We start from the raw sequence: 14590 nt of genomic DNA, 5'->3' as shown, positions 1-14590 counted from the left end.
CCTCGGCACGCGAACTCCGGAGCCTCGAAATCGCTTCCCTTTACCCTGTTCTGTATCAGCGAATCGTCCAAGATAAGAAATTGACGACGTTAACATACAGATATCGTTGCTGTTGCTTTGATCTCGAGCCACGCGCGTTCGAATTTGGAATAATCGGATTCTCGAATCTCCGTTTCTAGGATGTATCCGATACAAGTTTCTACGGGACCATGGGAAATCTATCTAAAGCCGCGGGTTCCAATTCCAAGCTATCAGATCTTCGTCGAGCATATCTCGATCCTATTAGATCCGAGTCCCCGTCGCGAGAGGCTCGATCTCAAGAATGCAATCTCAAATAATCGAATCCTCGTCTCCGCCGTTTAGATTTCATTACACGAATACCTTTGTCGTCTTTACGGCTATCGATCGCCACACACGTCGGCAGATCCCTCAGCAGGGAACAATAATAAAATCGCATGCACGCTGCAATTACAGAAAACTCTTTCCCTTATACTTCGCGGGGTGTGAGCTCCGAGTGGGCGTGGCTTAGTTGCCCCAGAAACGCTCCGGAGTGAATAATTCGACTTGTAATCCGCAGTTTGCGGAGAATAATTTCGTTCAACACAAGCTACGCTATCTAGGTTATAGTACAACGAAAAGGATCGTGGTTTTACAGACGGAAACAGCCGTGGATCACGATCAGCGTGTCCCGCTCACGATCCCGCGAATTCCACCGTCGACCCGCCGTATAAATTAGCGCGATCGACGCGAAGACAATCGCGTGGGGGTTACGGCGGAGAAAATGATGAAGAACCGGCGGGAAACCGGCCGCGACAAGTGAACGTCTCTCCTTTCACTTCTTTATATTCCGGCCCGATCTTTGGCGGGCCGTCTAGTTATGAAATAAAACGCCGGGGTAAACGGGTACACGCGGTGGCGCAATAACCGCGGCCGACTTTTACGCCCGAGCCCCTTGATTTACAGCGGCTCCGCGACCTACCTTAATAGAAGAACTACCAATCCACAGGATCAGCCAGCCAACCGGCGACTCAACAGGCTGTACTAATCTTTTTATCTAGCAACGACAGGATCCCCTGTAATCCGCGACTATTCACGATTATTGTACATAAACGTAAGCCCCCTGAATGGACGCAAGGTCACTCGGCATTCAAATGCTAGACATTTAATGTGTTCGATGGTTATTTGATTGGCAAATAGTGCGGATTATAGTGGTCGTATTTTATGAACGATTTGTCGGTGCTTAGAGAGAACGGTTTCAGTGAAATATTGTGTTTACAGGATTTGTAAGCGGGGATAAGGTGGTTGCCCCGCCTATGGAGACCAATTAGGATCATCTATAGGTATCTTTCTACGTGCACGGATAGTTCTAGTTCAGTTGGATGTGTCGGATAGTTTCTATGATAAGATTGGTATCTTTGTTGAGTGAAATTTCTTCGTTGAAAGTAGTAAGATACGCCTCAGGGGCGGAGCCAGGAGGCCTCGCCCCGCCCACAGCGACTGGCCACGCCCGTCTGCTCCTCCCCTCCACTCATTCACGCGTATTGACAGCTCAGAGAGCCTAAAACAGCGGTTTTTGTAGGAAACTCGAATCCCGACCTCGTTTAAAAGCGAAACTCTTCTTCGGACTTGCTGGGACACCGAGACGAAACAGAGTTGTTCGGTTCTCCGTGTAACGAATGCCCTTGAGGCGATCGCGGACACGACCCCGCTATGTATAGGATTACGCGGCGGATAGTACCGTTTCGAATGCGGGTAGAGGATCGTCGCGTTCAAAGTCGGAACGATGACCGGCCATCGGTATCCACCGGCGTTTGCGCCAACAGCCGAGAGGCAACGACCGGGGGACAGCTTCTAGCCGATCCTGGATCCATTAACGAAGTCATTTCACCGGGGATAGGCCGGCCGGGCTGCTAATGTTCACGGTCCTGACTATCGAGGCCTCGGCTTGGTGGCGCGGCGTTTCGTAGGAATGCCACTTTTCTCTCGTTCCTCTCGTCCCTGCTCGCCTCTCCTCCCGCGTACGCCCGCCGCCGCGCCGCGCCGCGCCGGTGGGTTTCTCGCGGGCCGGTGTCCGTCCGCTCCTTTCTTCATCTATCGGCGTATAATAACTCCATTACAGCCCGTCCGGAGGCCCCCGTGCGCTTTTAATGTCTCATTTCCATCCGACGCGACGCAACGTGTCCCCGGCCACCGGCGCGTTGCTGGGCCCGGCGCCCACGAAAGTGTCGCCGCTTATCGCCACTTTGTGCAATCGCGTCCGGGGACCCCTGGTATTACGGTGACCAATCGGAATCCCCGGCTGCATCTCCTCTCTCGCGTTCCTGAAGACTGTTTGCTCCATTATCCGTGGCACCGAGGCTCCCGCGGCTCGACACCTCGACCAACGACGCGATTAAGCGGAAATGGACGCCGAGTGCCGTTGATGCTCCCGGTGAAGCTGATCTTCGATTCGCCGAAACAATCCATCGATCACACCTTCGGTCTCTTCTGTTCTTCGTTCTTGCCCGTTCGGGAGACGCGATTTTCTATCAATTAAGTTAAACCGGTTTGGGATTACTTTAACGATGCGTTCTCGGTTTTTATCTTGGAGTTGAAACGTTTCCATAAAGTTATGTCCACGGTGAAGCAACGTCCAGCAGCTTTTTGTTGCCTTTTTCTTTTTTTTTTTCTTGTCTTCTTCAGGTTGACTTATCTAACACTAAGTGGACATGGCTTTGTTGCTCTCGGTTTGTATGAATAGATGTCCGTGTCTGCTGTAGAGTGTATTTCCAGAACAAATGCTGCTTAAACTAGGCATAGAAGACTAAGGGGCGTGACTAACTTCTAAGGGGCGTGGCTGCGTCGCTCCTAATTTCCCCAGAACCGAATCGATGCTCCTAACCGCTCCAGTGAGCGTCCAGCACGCATCGCAAAACGGGAAACGCATTCCTCGAGTAAGAAGGAGCAAGACTTCAGAACCACGGCCACGTCAAATCAGTCAAGCTTGTGGTTCTCGTTGGTCGTCTTCGCTGCCTTGGTATCTGCCTCATGCAGATTCCTCTTCATTCGTATTAATAACCGGCGAGAGTCTGGCCAGGCCAGGCCAGACCAGACCAGACCGCTGGAGCCAAGGTCGCCGGGGTTAAGGCGTGTTCAACAAGCTGTTCATGGCTACTACCTAAAGGGTCCTGGCTCTTTCATCCGCAACCCGGAAGTGCGGCCTCCTCCGTCGTTGTAACTCGAGACATCGCCGGTTCTAGTCTTCAGCAGCTGGCTACGACGACGAAGACGACGACAACCATGCTATTCCTGATCGCTCATCGTTGACCTTTCCGAGTGAAAAACCCGCGCGCGGAAATGGTCTCGGGGTTCTCGATCGACACGCAACCACGAAGGGGAGTGGGGGGAACGATCACCGAAAGAAATTATTGAAAAACCGGACGGCCGGCGCTCAAAGCCGACCGGCTGCCTTCTAGGGGAATCGTCATCTCTACCGTCGCGTCCTCCGGTATCGGTATCGTAGTCATCGTCATCGGCCGACGCCGCCGTAAACGGACCGGGAACCGATCACTGAAGACGCGAACGGGCTATAGCTCGCCAGTTTACTATTTATTATAAGGCGGGAAAAGTCGACAATCGGTAGCCGGACACGACCGTAAATCACCGCGGAGGATCGTCTCCTGCCGCGCCTTCAACGTTGGGGAACGGTCCGCGCGCAACCTATAAGAGGGATGCGCAGGCGGCAGTGATATATCGTACGAGCCCCCCATTGTCTCTGACTAAGTTCACGAGGGACGGGCCACCGAGGTACTGACTCCTACTCGTATTAATTACAACGTCCCGGCGAAACCGAAGTCGGACTCTGCCGCGCAACGGGACTGCCTCGATTTTTCTCTCCGATGACCGTCCGTGCTCTCGATACCAACTTCTTCCGGCCGAAATCAAATTCTTCAGGTTCGATACTTTAACACTGTCACAGTCCGACCGTTACGGGAAAAGGCGATGGATTTTTTAAAAGCAATAATAACGAGTCCCGCGTAACGGGACTGCCTCGATTCTTCTCTCCGATGACCTCGGTGCTCTCGATACCAACTTCTTCCGGCCGAAATCAAATTCTTCAGGTTCGATACTTTAACATATTCACAGTCCGAGCGTTACGGGAAAAGGCGATGGATTTTTCAGTAGCAACAATAACGAGTCTTAACCCCTAGCATAATCCATTTTACGGTTAATTCTACAAGTGCTCTGTATCGACAAAGTAGAATTTTTTTTCGACATGGGAAATTAATCAGACACATATTCAATAGATTCTGTTCGAAATTTTCGTCACGAGTCTGACTGGATATTATAGTTGCGTTATTCTACGAATTTTTACACTAAATCTACCGCGGTCAAAAGATTCAAACCTACATGATCTGAACGTTAAAATACGAAGGGATTAACCCTTAGCACTCGAATGGCGACTGTAAGGCACCACTAACATTGCTGTATCATTATTCAAAATATTGTTGACATTATTAAATTTGTATTTAATAAATTACTAAAAACTTCAGTATTGTAACATTGCATCATTTTCGTATGTATGAAATGAGAAACAAAATATACATAGGAGGGAAATATTCTAGGTCGGAAGAAACGTTTCGTTTTCGAGTTAAAATAGCTTCGAGTGCAAAGGGTTAAAATACCTCTATCAACAGGGACTGGTGCAGCATAAACACTGATTGGAAAATGAATGCAACTCACCGTTCGGAGCCTGTCTGCAGAGCCTGGCGAACATCCTCTAGTTCCTGGGCGACCGTCTGCCTGCGAACAGGGGAAGACAACCGATCAGCTCGTCGGATCCGATTTTTCGCGGGGCGAGTTAATTGAAATTTAATTGTGAAAGCAAAAAGATGGAAGCCAGACGGGAGGAAGGAAAGCTCGTTAACGTACACCGATCGGTAACACGCCATTACGATACGGGCAACCGTCTCGCGGGCCGGTTAACCGCAATAAATTACAACTCCTAATGCCCAGGTTGTTTATAACATGGCGGCCGGTTATCCCGGGGTCGCCGATAATTGCTCTCAGCCGAGGATATCAAAATTCAGGGCAGCCTAGAACGAGAGAAAGAGAAAGAGAGAAGCCGTGCATATATGTATGTATGTACGTATCGACACGAAGTTAGGCTCGAGGCGTAACGCGCCGAGTGTCGGACGAGATATTTCCTTAACGCTAATGGCTACCAGTCGTCCCGTTAATAATTACAACCTCCCCTTGACTAATAGGTAACGACAGGCGATCTTCTTGCCCCGTGGCTGCGAACAACGCTGTCTCGACCGACAGCCTTCGGTTTCATGCGCAAACGCCCCCGGGGCCTGTCAGTGCCGATCACCGATTCGAGAATCGCCACGCGAAATCGCACCCCTTTCTCTCCCCCCACTCTCACCACGTACCCGTTAACGATTCACTTTGCGGGCTCCTCCTGTTAACGCCACGGGAAACGCCCACACGGGAAATCGACGATCGATGGCGACCGTGATTGAGCCGTTCGGCGGCGATCAATTTTCTTTCGTTTTTCCAGTCCTGCTTCCTGCTCCATTTTTCTTACACTTTGCAATATGCAATCGCTTCAGACGCTCAATTTCTCGGCTGCTCTACTTTATTCTTGCTCCCTTTTCTTCCACCATACTCTAACGTCCAAGTAAATGAATTCTACTTGGATAATGCCGAAGTACTGCTCATCGTATTATATAAAACGTGGAAAAATTGCCGAATTCAGAGCGGAGCGCATGCTGTCTCCTCTCGCTGTTCCTTCTCCGCAGGTGAGGGATCATGAATTATTTTGTGAGAGATTTCGAGCAGAATCAAAAGCGATCGCGCCGGACGCCATTGAAATCTAAAGTGAACGAGGTGGTATTCCGTTCGCGAGCCGATACCGATCGCCCGAAGCAGAAGCAGCGCCAGAACCGAGCATTCCTAGCATGTTTCCGATCCCTGGCGACGGAAACGCGTTGGGAGGCCGCGACGACTCCTCTGAGAATAGTGGGAAACGGTCATGCTGACGGATAACCTCCCGACGGGCTTGTTTCGATCGGAATTACAGATCGTCGGACCTTGATCAACGCTCGTCGACGGTTCGGAGTCTGTGTGACTCCTAGAACATCGGCATCGGAAGCCCAGATGATTGTTAACCTACCGAGCATAAAACATACAAAAGTGAAACGCCTCGTAGAAGTGAGAATGTCCAACATATAATGCTAGATAGAACGTTCTAATGATGTTTTTATGAAATTTTTAACTCACACATTTCTCCGATTAAAATGAGTCCAAACATGACCCAATTCGGAGGCTATCTGCTTACGCATTCGGTGGAACCTCGATTATCCGAACCTGAGACGCGACAGGTAAATATGATCCAAACCGTGTCGTGTTTGGACTCATTTTAATCAGAAAAATGTGACACATATGTTGGCAAGAGTCCCAGGGGAAAATAAAAAAGGGAATATTTTTGTGATAAATTTTTCACAAGTATCGAGCACATTTTTTTCCAAGATCATGACCCGTTTATGTATTTCTACGGTCTGGATCTCTCAGAAGAATATTTGTAATGTTCAAATCAGCCTGCACATCCTCGACCTTTAATAGAGACGTAGATTTCTGCCTGCCTAGCTGTAACACAAGTAAACATCGGTTGTCGGAAGGATAAAATCCGCGGAGCGGATTCTGGATATCCCGGTGCCTAGCTGTACTCTATACCAGATAAAAATGTTGAAATAGAAATGTGCAAGGATCCCGGTGGAAGGCAATCGACTAGGCCTTTCCGGGCGAACGGTGTAGAGGGGCCATTACCCGGGAGTATCAGGAACGATGTAAATCATTTTTCTGCACTTATGCGCAACAACATGGGAACAAATGGTACACGGGCCGGGCAGAGGCCGTGTTTCCCTTTCGTCTGTACATGCGCGTATCCAGTGCGTTGCGCAATTATGTAAAGCCCCGACAACTTTCTCATCTCTATCTCCCGTGTCGTATGGTAATAACCATTGTAAATGGTAATTCTACAGTGTCCGCGGACACGGAATCGACGGACTTTTTCCTTGGCCCGTGACCGCCTCCAACACCGGCAACCGTAATCATAATCCTGATGAAATTGTTCGGACCACGATCACGACCTCAGTATGTTTCACATCAATGAGGACTTTGAGCAGCTTTTTCCAGAAAAATTTGTTCAACGTTGATGACGCGGAGTGTCGAATATCGATCTCCAAGGGAGTAAACGATCTATTATGTAAATGGTAGATGGTGACTTATCTCTTTAAAATAAAAATTATTTGTTGTGTCAAAAGCGATGTACAGTGAATTCTCGATGTATGTCAACAACAGAATTTGACATTCTTCCATATTTTGGTATAAAAAATATAGTATTTCATTTAAACAAACAAAGTCGGCCTTCAAATCTCCGAAACACTTGTAAAAAAAAATAAATACACTAAATTGTGTACCCCTTCAGACCATGCAACTTCTGTGTACAAAACTTTTTCGTGCAACGCATCCTTTGGAAGTTATACAGGTGTGCAAGTTGCGTGGACCACCCTGTATATAGAGAAATCACTGTAGATGTTTTTGAATTCCTACGATTGTAGTCCTTCTCGAGCCAATTTCAAAGATATAGTTATTCAATTGCTGTCGCAGGATCTATTAAAAAGTGCTGAACCATTGACCACATACTTTCGCAATTTATGAAACAATAGACAATGTGTTAAAAGTGGCGACAACTCATTCTAGAGCTAAATAGGCGGAACTGGGCGAGACCCATCAGCGCTTATGAGTGTGGAGGGATCGAGGAAAGATCGTTGGATCGGTTTTATTCGGATCCCCCGTTCGGAACGAATAGGAGTGATTGTGGGTAGATGGAGGCAGAGCCGATCGTCTTGTATAGGACTCGTTGCCACGGCTCGATTGCAGCGAATCAATGAATGGCGAAACGGCTTGAGCGTGCTTATTGCTCGGCCGTGCTGAATAATTTATTACACCTTGACCGTCGTGCCTGTAATACGTTACGATACGTTATTACGTGGCACGGGGCGTAGAGAAGGGCCGCGTAATTGGCCGGCTACAGCCAACGAATACAAAAAGAAAGTCTTCCCCCCTCCCCTCACCCCAGTCGAAAAAATTTCGTAAATTCGCGAGAAAGTTTCTTCTTCCTCGAGAGGAGGACCACGGAATCGACCGGAGAGAATCGAATCGCGGAAACCGGTCCTTATTAGGGGCCTTATTAAGTTCGAGGGCCCGGCAATATCGTTAATTAGATGCTATAAACTTTGAACCCGCATTTGCATAAGCAACCATATCGCGGCATTAATCTGTTATTTATGCGCGACAAATAGGATAAACCGAGTCCCCGGAGTCTCGGTGCCGTATCCCCTGCGCCGCTGTTCCACATAATTAGCGATACTAATTAATGGCTGTATCCGAGGCAATTATGCTGAACAAAACACGCCGGCTACGTGCGCGTGGGTTCAACACCGGTACACGCCGGGTTCGCGGTCTTTTGAATAACGAGGGCGTGAAACACTCCCTTTCTCTCCCTTCCTTTCTCTATTTCTCTCCTTTCTTTTTCTCCCTTTCGAAATGCGACAGTGTCTCGCACTGCTCTGCGAGAACTTTTCAAGAAATTATTCTCGAGACTTCTCGATGAAAACGACAAGTTATTTTTTCGGCTCCGCGTTTTTAAGCGCCTTATGCCACGGAGGGTTAATTAACGACCGGACGGTCACGTTGGCAAGCAAATCCCGGGCATGATAGGGTACACGTTGTCCCGCGGAACGTCGAACCGGCAAAAAGCGTTCGAAGAGCGTCCCTGAAGGTTGGGGCAACGTCGTGGACGTAATGCGACGCCTTGATGGACGGCCGGATCGCGGAGCCGGAAGTGGTGGGCGAAAAAAAAACTGGCATTTAGAGGAGAGCGTGCAGGGCACCCTGCCAAGCCCAGCCCGGTCTCCGGCAGGGCTGAAAGCAGGTTAGGGCAACAGACCGGGTTCCGGCTGTTTGACATAACCAGTTCGGAGCTGGGGGCAAGGACGCTGCGCCGCGCCGCCTCTTTCTTGTCCTGCGGCGCGCACTCCTTTCCTCCTGGCTGGCTGGCTGGCGGCTGGTCTCTCATGGGACACAATCGGCCCGATCCTGACCACCGCAATGGATCCACGATCGATCGCTGCCACTCGGAAATCCTTGCTCCCTCCGCGACGAAATCGATCCTTGCATTTCCATGCCCTGCCGGCGTTCAACCGGTACCCACCGTGCGGTATAGTCATTTCGGATGCAAGACCGTTATCCTTGGTCTGTGGGACGCGACAAGCTGCTGGTTTGTGACTGTATTAGTCTGCCGCATGGCTAGGGGGCTATCTGTAATGTTAATCGAGTTGTTGGCGCTGTCGAGCTTGGTTGGATGAGCTAGCTGGAGCGGAGTTAGGGGATCACGGAATTGGCCAGACAGTTTACTTTTTGGACACTTATTTGCTTCACGTCGAGGATGTACTGAAGCTTTTTTAACTTGCTCTAGGTAGTGAGACCAGCTTCTGGGACGAGGAGGATGTTAATCGGCGTTTAGGTTTGTTCGTTAACACGTTCGCCACCAGCGATTTTTCAGAAACAGTTTAGCTGAAGATAGTCATACGATCCCTCAGTGACAAAGTAAATATCACTCGCTTTTTACCAATAATTGATGTTCACCAATAATCGAATGTTCACAATCGAATAATAGAGAATTCAGTTCGGTTAATCGAGGTCCTACAGAATCGTGAATTACACACACAAATAAGTTCCGAACTGTGTCGTGTTTGTATTCATATCAATCAGAAAAATGCCACAAATCTAACGGTAAAGGTCTCACGGTAAAATAATCAAGGACATTGTTTATCGTCATTGTTTGTTCAAGGTTTTAAGCGGACCGTGCCTCGAAGTGTTTGCTCGAAGTTCAGGGGTAATGTTTACCGGTTACAGGCGACGTACAGTGTGCTAAAAGCGCGGACTTAAAATTGATTTGCTAGCGTTTCTTCAAAGGGAAACGCTCGGACTTTCGTTACCGTCCCGCGCATTCCACCGGGCGATTAGGCGCGTCCCATTAAACTACAAATGGCCGAGGCCTCTATTTCCATCTATTTACGACGAACCGCGCAATTCGTCGTTCACGGTCCGCGGTTGAAGGAGCTCGTTATCGGAAGTCACTGGACAAACTCCGGCCCCCTCCCGTAAAACCGATTCCCTTTGGAAGGGCGCCGATGATTTACGTTTGCATTCCTCCGGCAACCATAACTCCGGGAGTGTCGTGCGGCCGTTCCGCGTAAACGATGGACGGTTCCGCGGGACTCGATCGGTTCGGAACGGTCGGAGAAGAGGAGGCTTTAATTTTCCGTCCGCGATCGGCACGCAGTCGTTCTCGGCTAATGAGAGGCAGTGTCTATGCAAAAGCACGCTCCCAGGTCCCCGGTTATGACGTTTGCGTGTCGTAAACTGATTTCTGGACTGTCCCCAGACTGCCTTCCGGGCCTAGTTCCGCTGAACGAGCATAGCAATCTATATCGGTAAACCAGCTGTCACAGTATACCTCGCGGCACCGAGACCAATGGATCCTCGCATTAGGCGCATAATTGCTGATTGAAGGCGACTTTAAACGGCTGTTTGCTTTCTGAAAGACTGTGAGCCTTGGGTTACTCTGTGTGCTCACGTTCGACCGATCAGTTCGGATAATAGAGGTGTCACTGTATCGTGAATTAAACGAGTAAATGTGGACCGAATTGCGTCGTGTTTCGACTCATTTTAATCAGAAGAGCATCGTGGATGTGTTGGTGTAGGTCTCATTAAAAAATAATATTCCACATTAGCGACGGGAGATGAAGTACGCGATGCAAGTGGCATTTCGGTTCCATAATTTCTGCGTAAATTGAAGCAACACTGTACCAGAGAAATCGTTCTATTATCTCAAGGTTCGTATCGTTATGCAGGATCGAGGGTCCGATTTTCCAGAACATGGCCGAGCAACAAAGAACAGGTATTTTTGCAGGTAGATCGGATCGCGACCAATTATTCCGAAGGAAATTAAAATAAAGCTAATAGGACGGCCGGACGACCTTTTACAGGCAGCGGTTTTTGCCGGCTGTCAGATCTGGCTGACCGATCACCCTGCTGGGCCGCTTGTTGCGAGCGGAAAGGAAAACGCATCGCGTTTTTCCGTATTACATTACGCGCGCACACACGCGCACACGGGATCGAGCGATCCAGCGATCGAGGCCCCGATCGTTAAACCCTGATGGAGGTAAGCTCCACGAAAAACTGGATCCGTGGCGCACCACGGGGTCCCCGCGGTTGATTGTTGTTCGTGTGCCGAGTCGAACCTTCAATGAGAGGGAACAACCGTTTACCAGATCCTAGCTACGTGGAACTCTTCTTCGGCCGTGGCTTTTTGCCGGCGATTCGAACGACCAACTTTTCGAGACGTCTCTGGACGTACTCTCTGGAAAGGGGAACGTCCCCGCTTCCAGAACCGTCGATTCGACAACGGTAATTAAGTTACACGATCTAACGATCGATAATTTCAGCGGGAATACGCGCGCACGAAATATCCCTCCGTAAACCTGTTATCTGCATTGGAAGAGCTTCCACGATCTCTCTGCGTTCCAACGGCAATCCCATTGACAAATAAACGCTGCCCCCGAAGCCGATAGACTGCTTCACGAACAATTGCGTCCGACCGCTTTCTTCCAGAAAAAGTTCGATTTCAATTTTTCTCTAAAAATCGCACGATATTTTTCTTGTGCATTTATGACAAAAATGTTCCCGGTAGATGAAGTATTAGGGGTAACGCCGGGATAATAAAATGAAGGAGCTCTCGCGCAACTTGTGCAACAATTGAACGAATATTTAGCAGGGAGGGGGTAGGGGCGATCGGTTTCTATTGTTCGGGAGGAAATAAATCGCGGTGTCGAGGCAGTTCGATTGTTCCCCGCGGGAAGAGGACAGAAGACCATAATGAGGCGAGCAAGGATTTATTACGAGACGTTAAAACTGTTCTTCTAACGGTAACCCCGTACGAGCGCGAGTCGCTGCCGGGGCCATCGGGGGTAGTCGTGCTTGATGGCGCGAGATTGAAATCTAAATGTACCAGAAAAAAAGAGGAGGCGCGTGGAAGGTCAACGGGTCTGGACCAGATGAGAACAAATTCCTTTTTATCCATCAACGTGCCTGCCATAATCCCCGTAGAACACCGGGCTTATGGATCATCTTACGTTGAGCTATTTAAATTTGAAGCGTATTAGAACATTATTTGCAGAGAATTGGTTTTGTCTTTGGTTCTGTACCGATCGTTGAAGAGGGAACACGTATCCTTTTACAGTTTTCGGTGAAGCAGCCTGTGTTCAAAGTATTCTAAAAAGTATAAATTTTTTTTACAACCCTGTAATAAAATGGCGGTGTCCGTAACTTCCGCGGATCATATTCGTCATTGCATACTTTTTCATTTTCATGCGGGATCTAATGCAACGGTAACAACAAAGAAAATTTGCGACGTTTATGGAGGTGTATTGAAGGTCAACGAGTGTCAACATTGGTTCAGAAGGTTTGCTGTTGGTGATTATGATGTCTCTGACAGGCCTCGAAGTGGACGACCAGTTGTCCTAAAATCATAATATCGCACCTCCTACTCGGAAAACATTACAGTAGATACTATTTTTACCAAGTCATTCCCGTATGATTAATTCCATGATATTTGACGTGAGCTGTGGATTATAGCAGTGACCTAAGGATATTAAACTGTTACCGCCCACCACTACGCGATTGTAGGGGGTGGAAAGACGCCACTTCGTATGGGTTCGAAGTGGTGACATTGTATTGATACGAATGCGCGGCCGATTGGTTCAGAGTGTAAGAGGCAGGCCTCGTTTCACACGCATTTTTGGCTGTTTCGAAGTATTGGCTACAGCGGTCACACATACTATGTAGCGCGTGACGTTCGACGAGAATATTTTCAGGCCAGCCCGACGGCTCCAATTAACTTACGATTAATTATGAGGGCTGCGAATCAATGGTGTACACCTGATACTATTTCTCCAATACTGTTTACTTAAAACGTAAAAAAGCTCCGGTTGCATAATGCGGAGGGGGACGTGGTTTCAGCGTTGTTTGCGCAACTAAATCGTTTTAATTGAGTAATATGCGGGATGGTAATACACCGAGGGAAGACTAAACAGCTCGGGCTACGAGCTTTCAATTAAATTGGAGCTCCGGGAAAAATCGCTATCGCGCTGGACCGGCGGCGGCGGCGGCCGCGATACTTCCGCGTTCCTAATGATAATTAATAGGTTCGCGTTAGAATTTATTGGGCAACGTCATCTTCGTTCATTATGCCACGATGCCCGCGGACCGTGGCCCCACGGTATAACTCAATGGCAGAATTTATTGCGTCATTAAGGTAATGCATGCGATACAACGCCGTCGAGATAACATAATCATTCCGCGCGTAGACTAGCAATGAAGCGATCTCCCGCCGTACAGTATTTAGAAAATCCGGCGATTTCAATTTGCCAGTCTTCACGCGTCCGGACGCTTCAACTTAGATCAATGAATTAGGCTTAATGAATTCCTAGCCAAGTCTCGGTAGAAGGACAATTAGCAATTTTAATCGACCAGGCAACTGCGGGATGCGCTCAAGACAACAATCCTTGATTGAACGGGTCGAAAGTGCTGCACTGTTAGACAATTGAAAAATATTGTTGTGTAGGGGAAGAATTGCTCTACTCGCATAAAAAGTTTCATAATTTCTCGAGCTTCCGTAGGTGAGTAAAAAAAAATGAGAAAGTGGACCTATAACCCAGACATAATGGCATCACCTGTGACATGTAGCTTGTTTCCAGTCCACAGAAGCGTAGTATTAGACAGACAAAAAATATGATTGTACAGAGGACGATACGCTCTACTCGCATAAAAATTTCTAGATTTTTCTAAAAATCGCTCGTTGGTTAAAAAAAAAATGGGAAAATGGCTCGACTGGTAATCGCTGAACAATTCTAACGTCCTTGATAGAATTGAAGCTTATGTCCACTCTGTGAACCCGTACTGTTGTACAAACAAAACATATGATTGTACAGAGGATGAATTGCTTTGTTCGTGTAAAAATAGTCGAGCCGGTGACGTTCTCCGGACAGACCGAAGCCGGCGACGACGTCAGCTGGTTAACAAGCGTCCGGACGACTGTCGACGGTTAGCATCCGATACGTTTGACGGTAGAAAGTGTCCCCCGACTGCGGAGTGTTCCGCGGGGCTATATCGGGACGAGCGAAATTGGTCGAAAGTTAATGGAAGTCGGTACCGTTTGTTAGCGAGCGGAGGACGTTTCCGAACGAACACCTCCGCTCTTCCCACGTCCCTCTCGGGCCGATCGTAAATTGGCCACAGTCGTTTCCCTCCCGAAAGGCGTCAACCGTGAGATTTACGGCGCCTACCGTGCAGAGATCTCACCTGGACAGTACCCGGGACGACACCAGTTTTTGCTTCCCTTGGATATCCAGGAATCGCGAAACTCGTCGCTTCTCCCTCGAGCATATCGCACTCGCCGCCTTAATGAGGACATCTAATA

The 14590-nt window shown here is 48.6% G+C and overlaps 1 protein-coding gene across 1 annotated transcript in view; it reads right to left on the bottom strand.

Annotated features, from left to right (window-relative positions):
• The window catches only part of LOC143359505 (uncharacterized), an 81572-nt gene that overhangs the window by 44255 nt on the left and 22727 nt on the right, over nucleotides 1-14590 (bottom strand). Inside the window, exon 2 of the mRNA XM_076797456.1 lies at nucleotides 4723-4782. Within this exon, the coding sequence (XP_076653571.1) occupies nucleotides 4723-4756 (34 nt within the window). The 5' untranslated portion in view covers nucleotides 4757-4782. The remainder of the gene's footprint in view (nucleotides 1-4722; nucleotides 4783-14590) is intronic.

This window comes from Halictus rubicundus, chromosome 12 (assembly GCF_050948215.1).
Source record: "Halictus rubicundus isolate RS-2024b chromosome 12, iyHalRubi1_principal, whole genome shotgun sequence".
Taxonomy (NCBI): Eukaryota; Metazoa; Arthropoda; class Insecta; order Hymenoptera; family Halictidae; genus Halictus; species Halictus rubicundus.
This window is presented reverse-complemented; position numbering and strand designations above follow the sequence as displayed.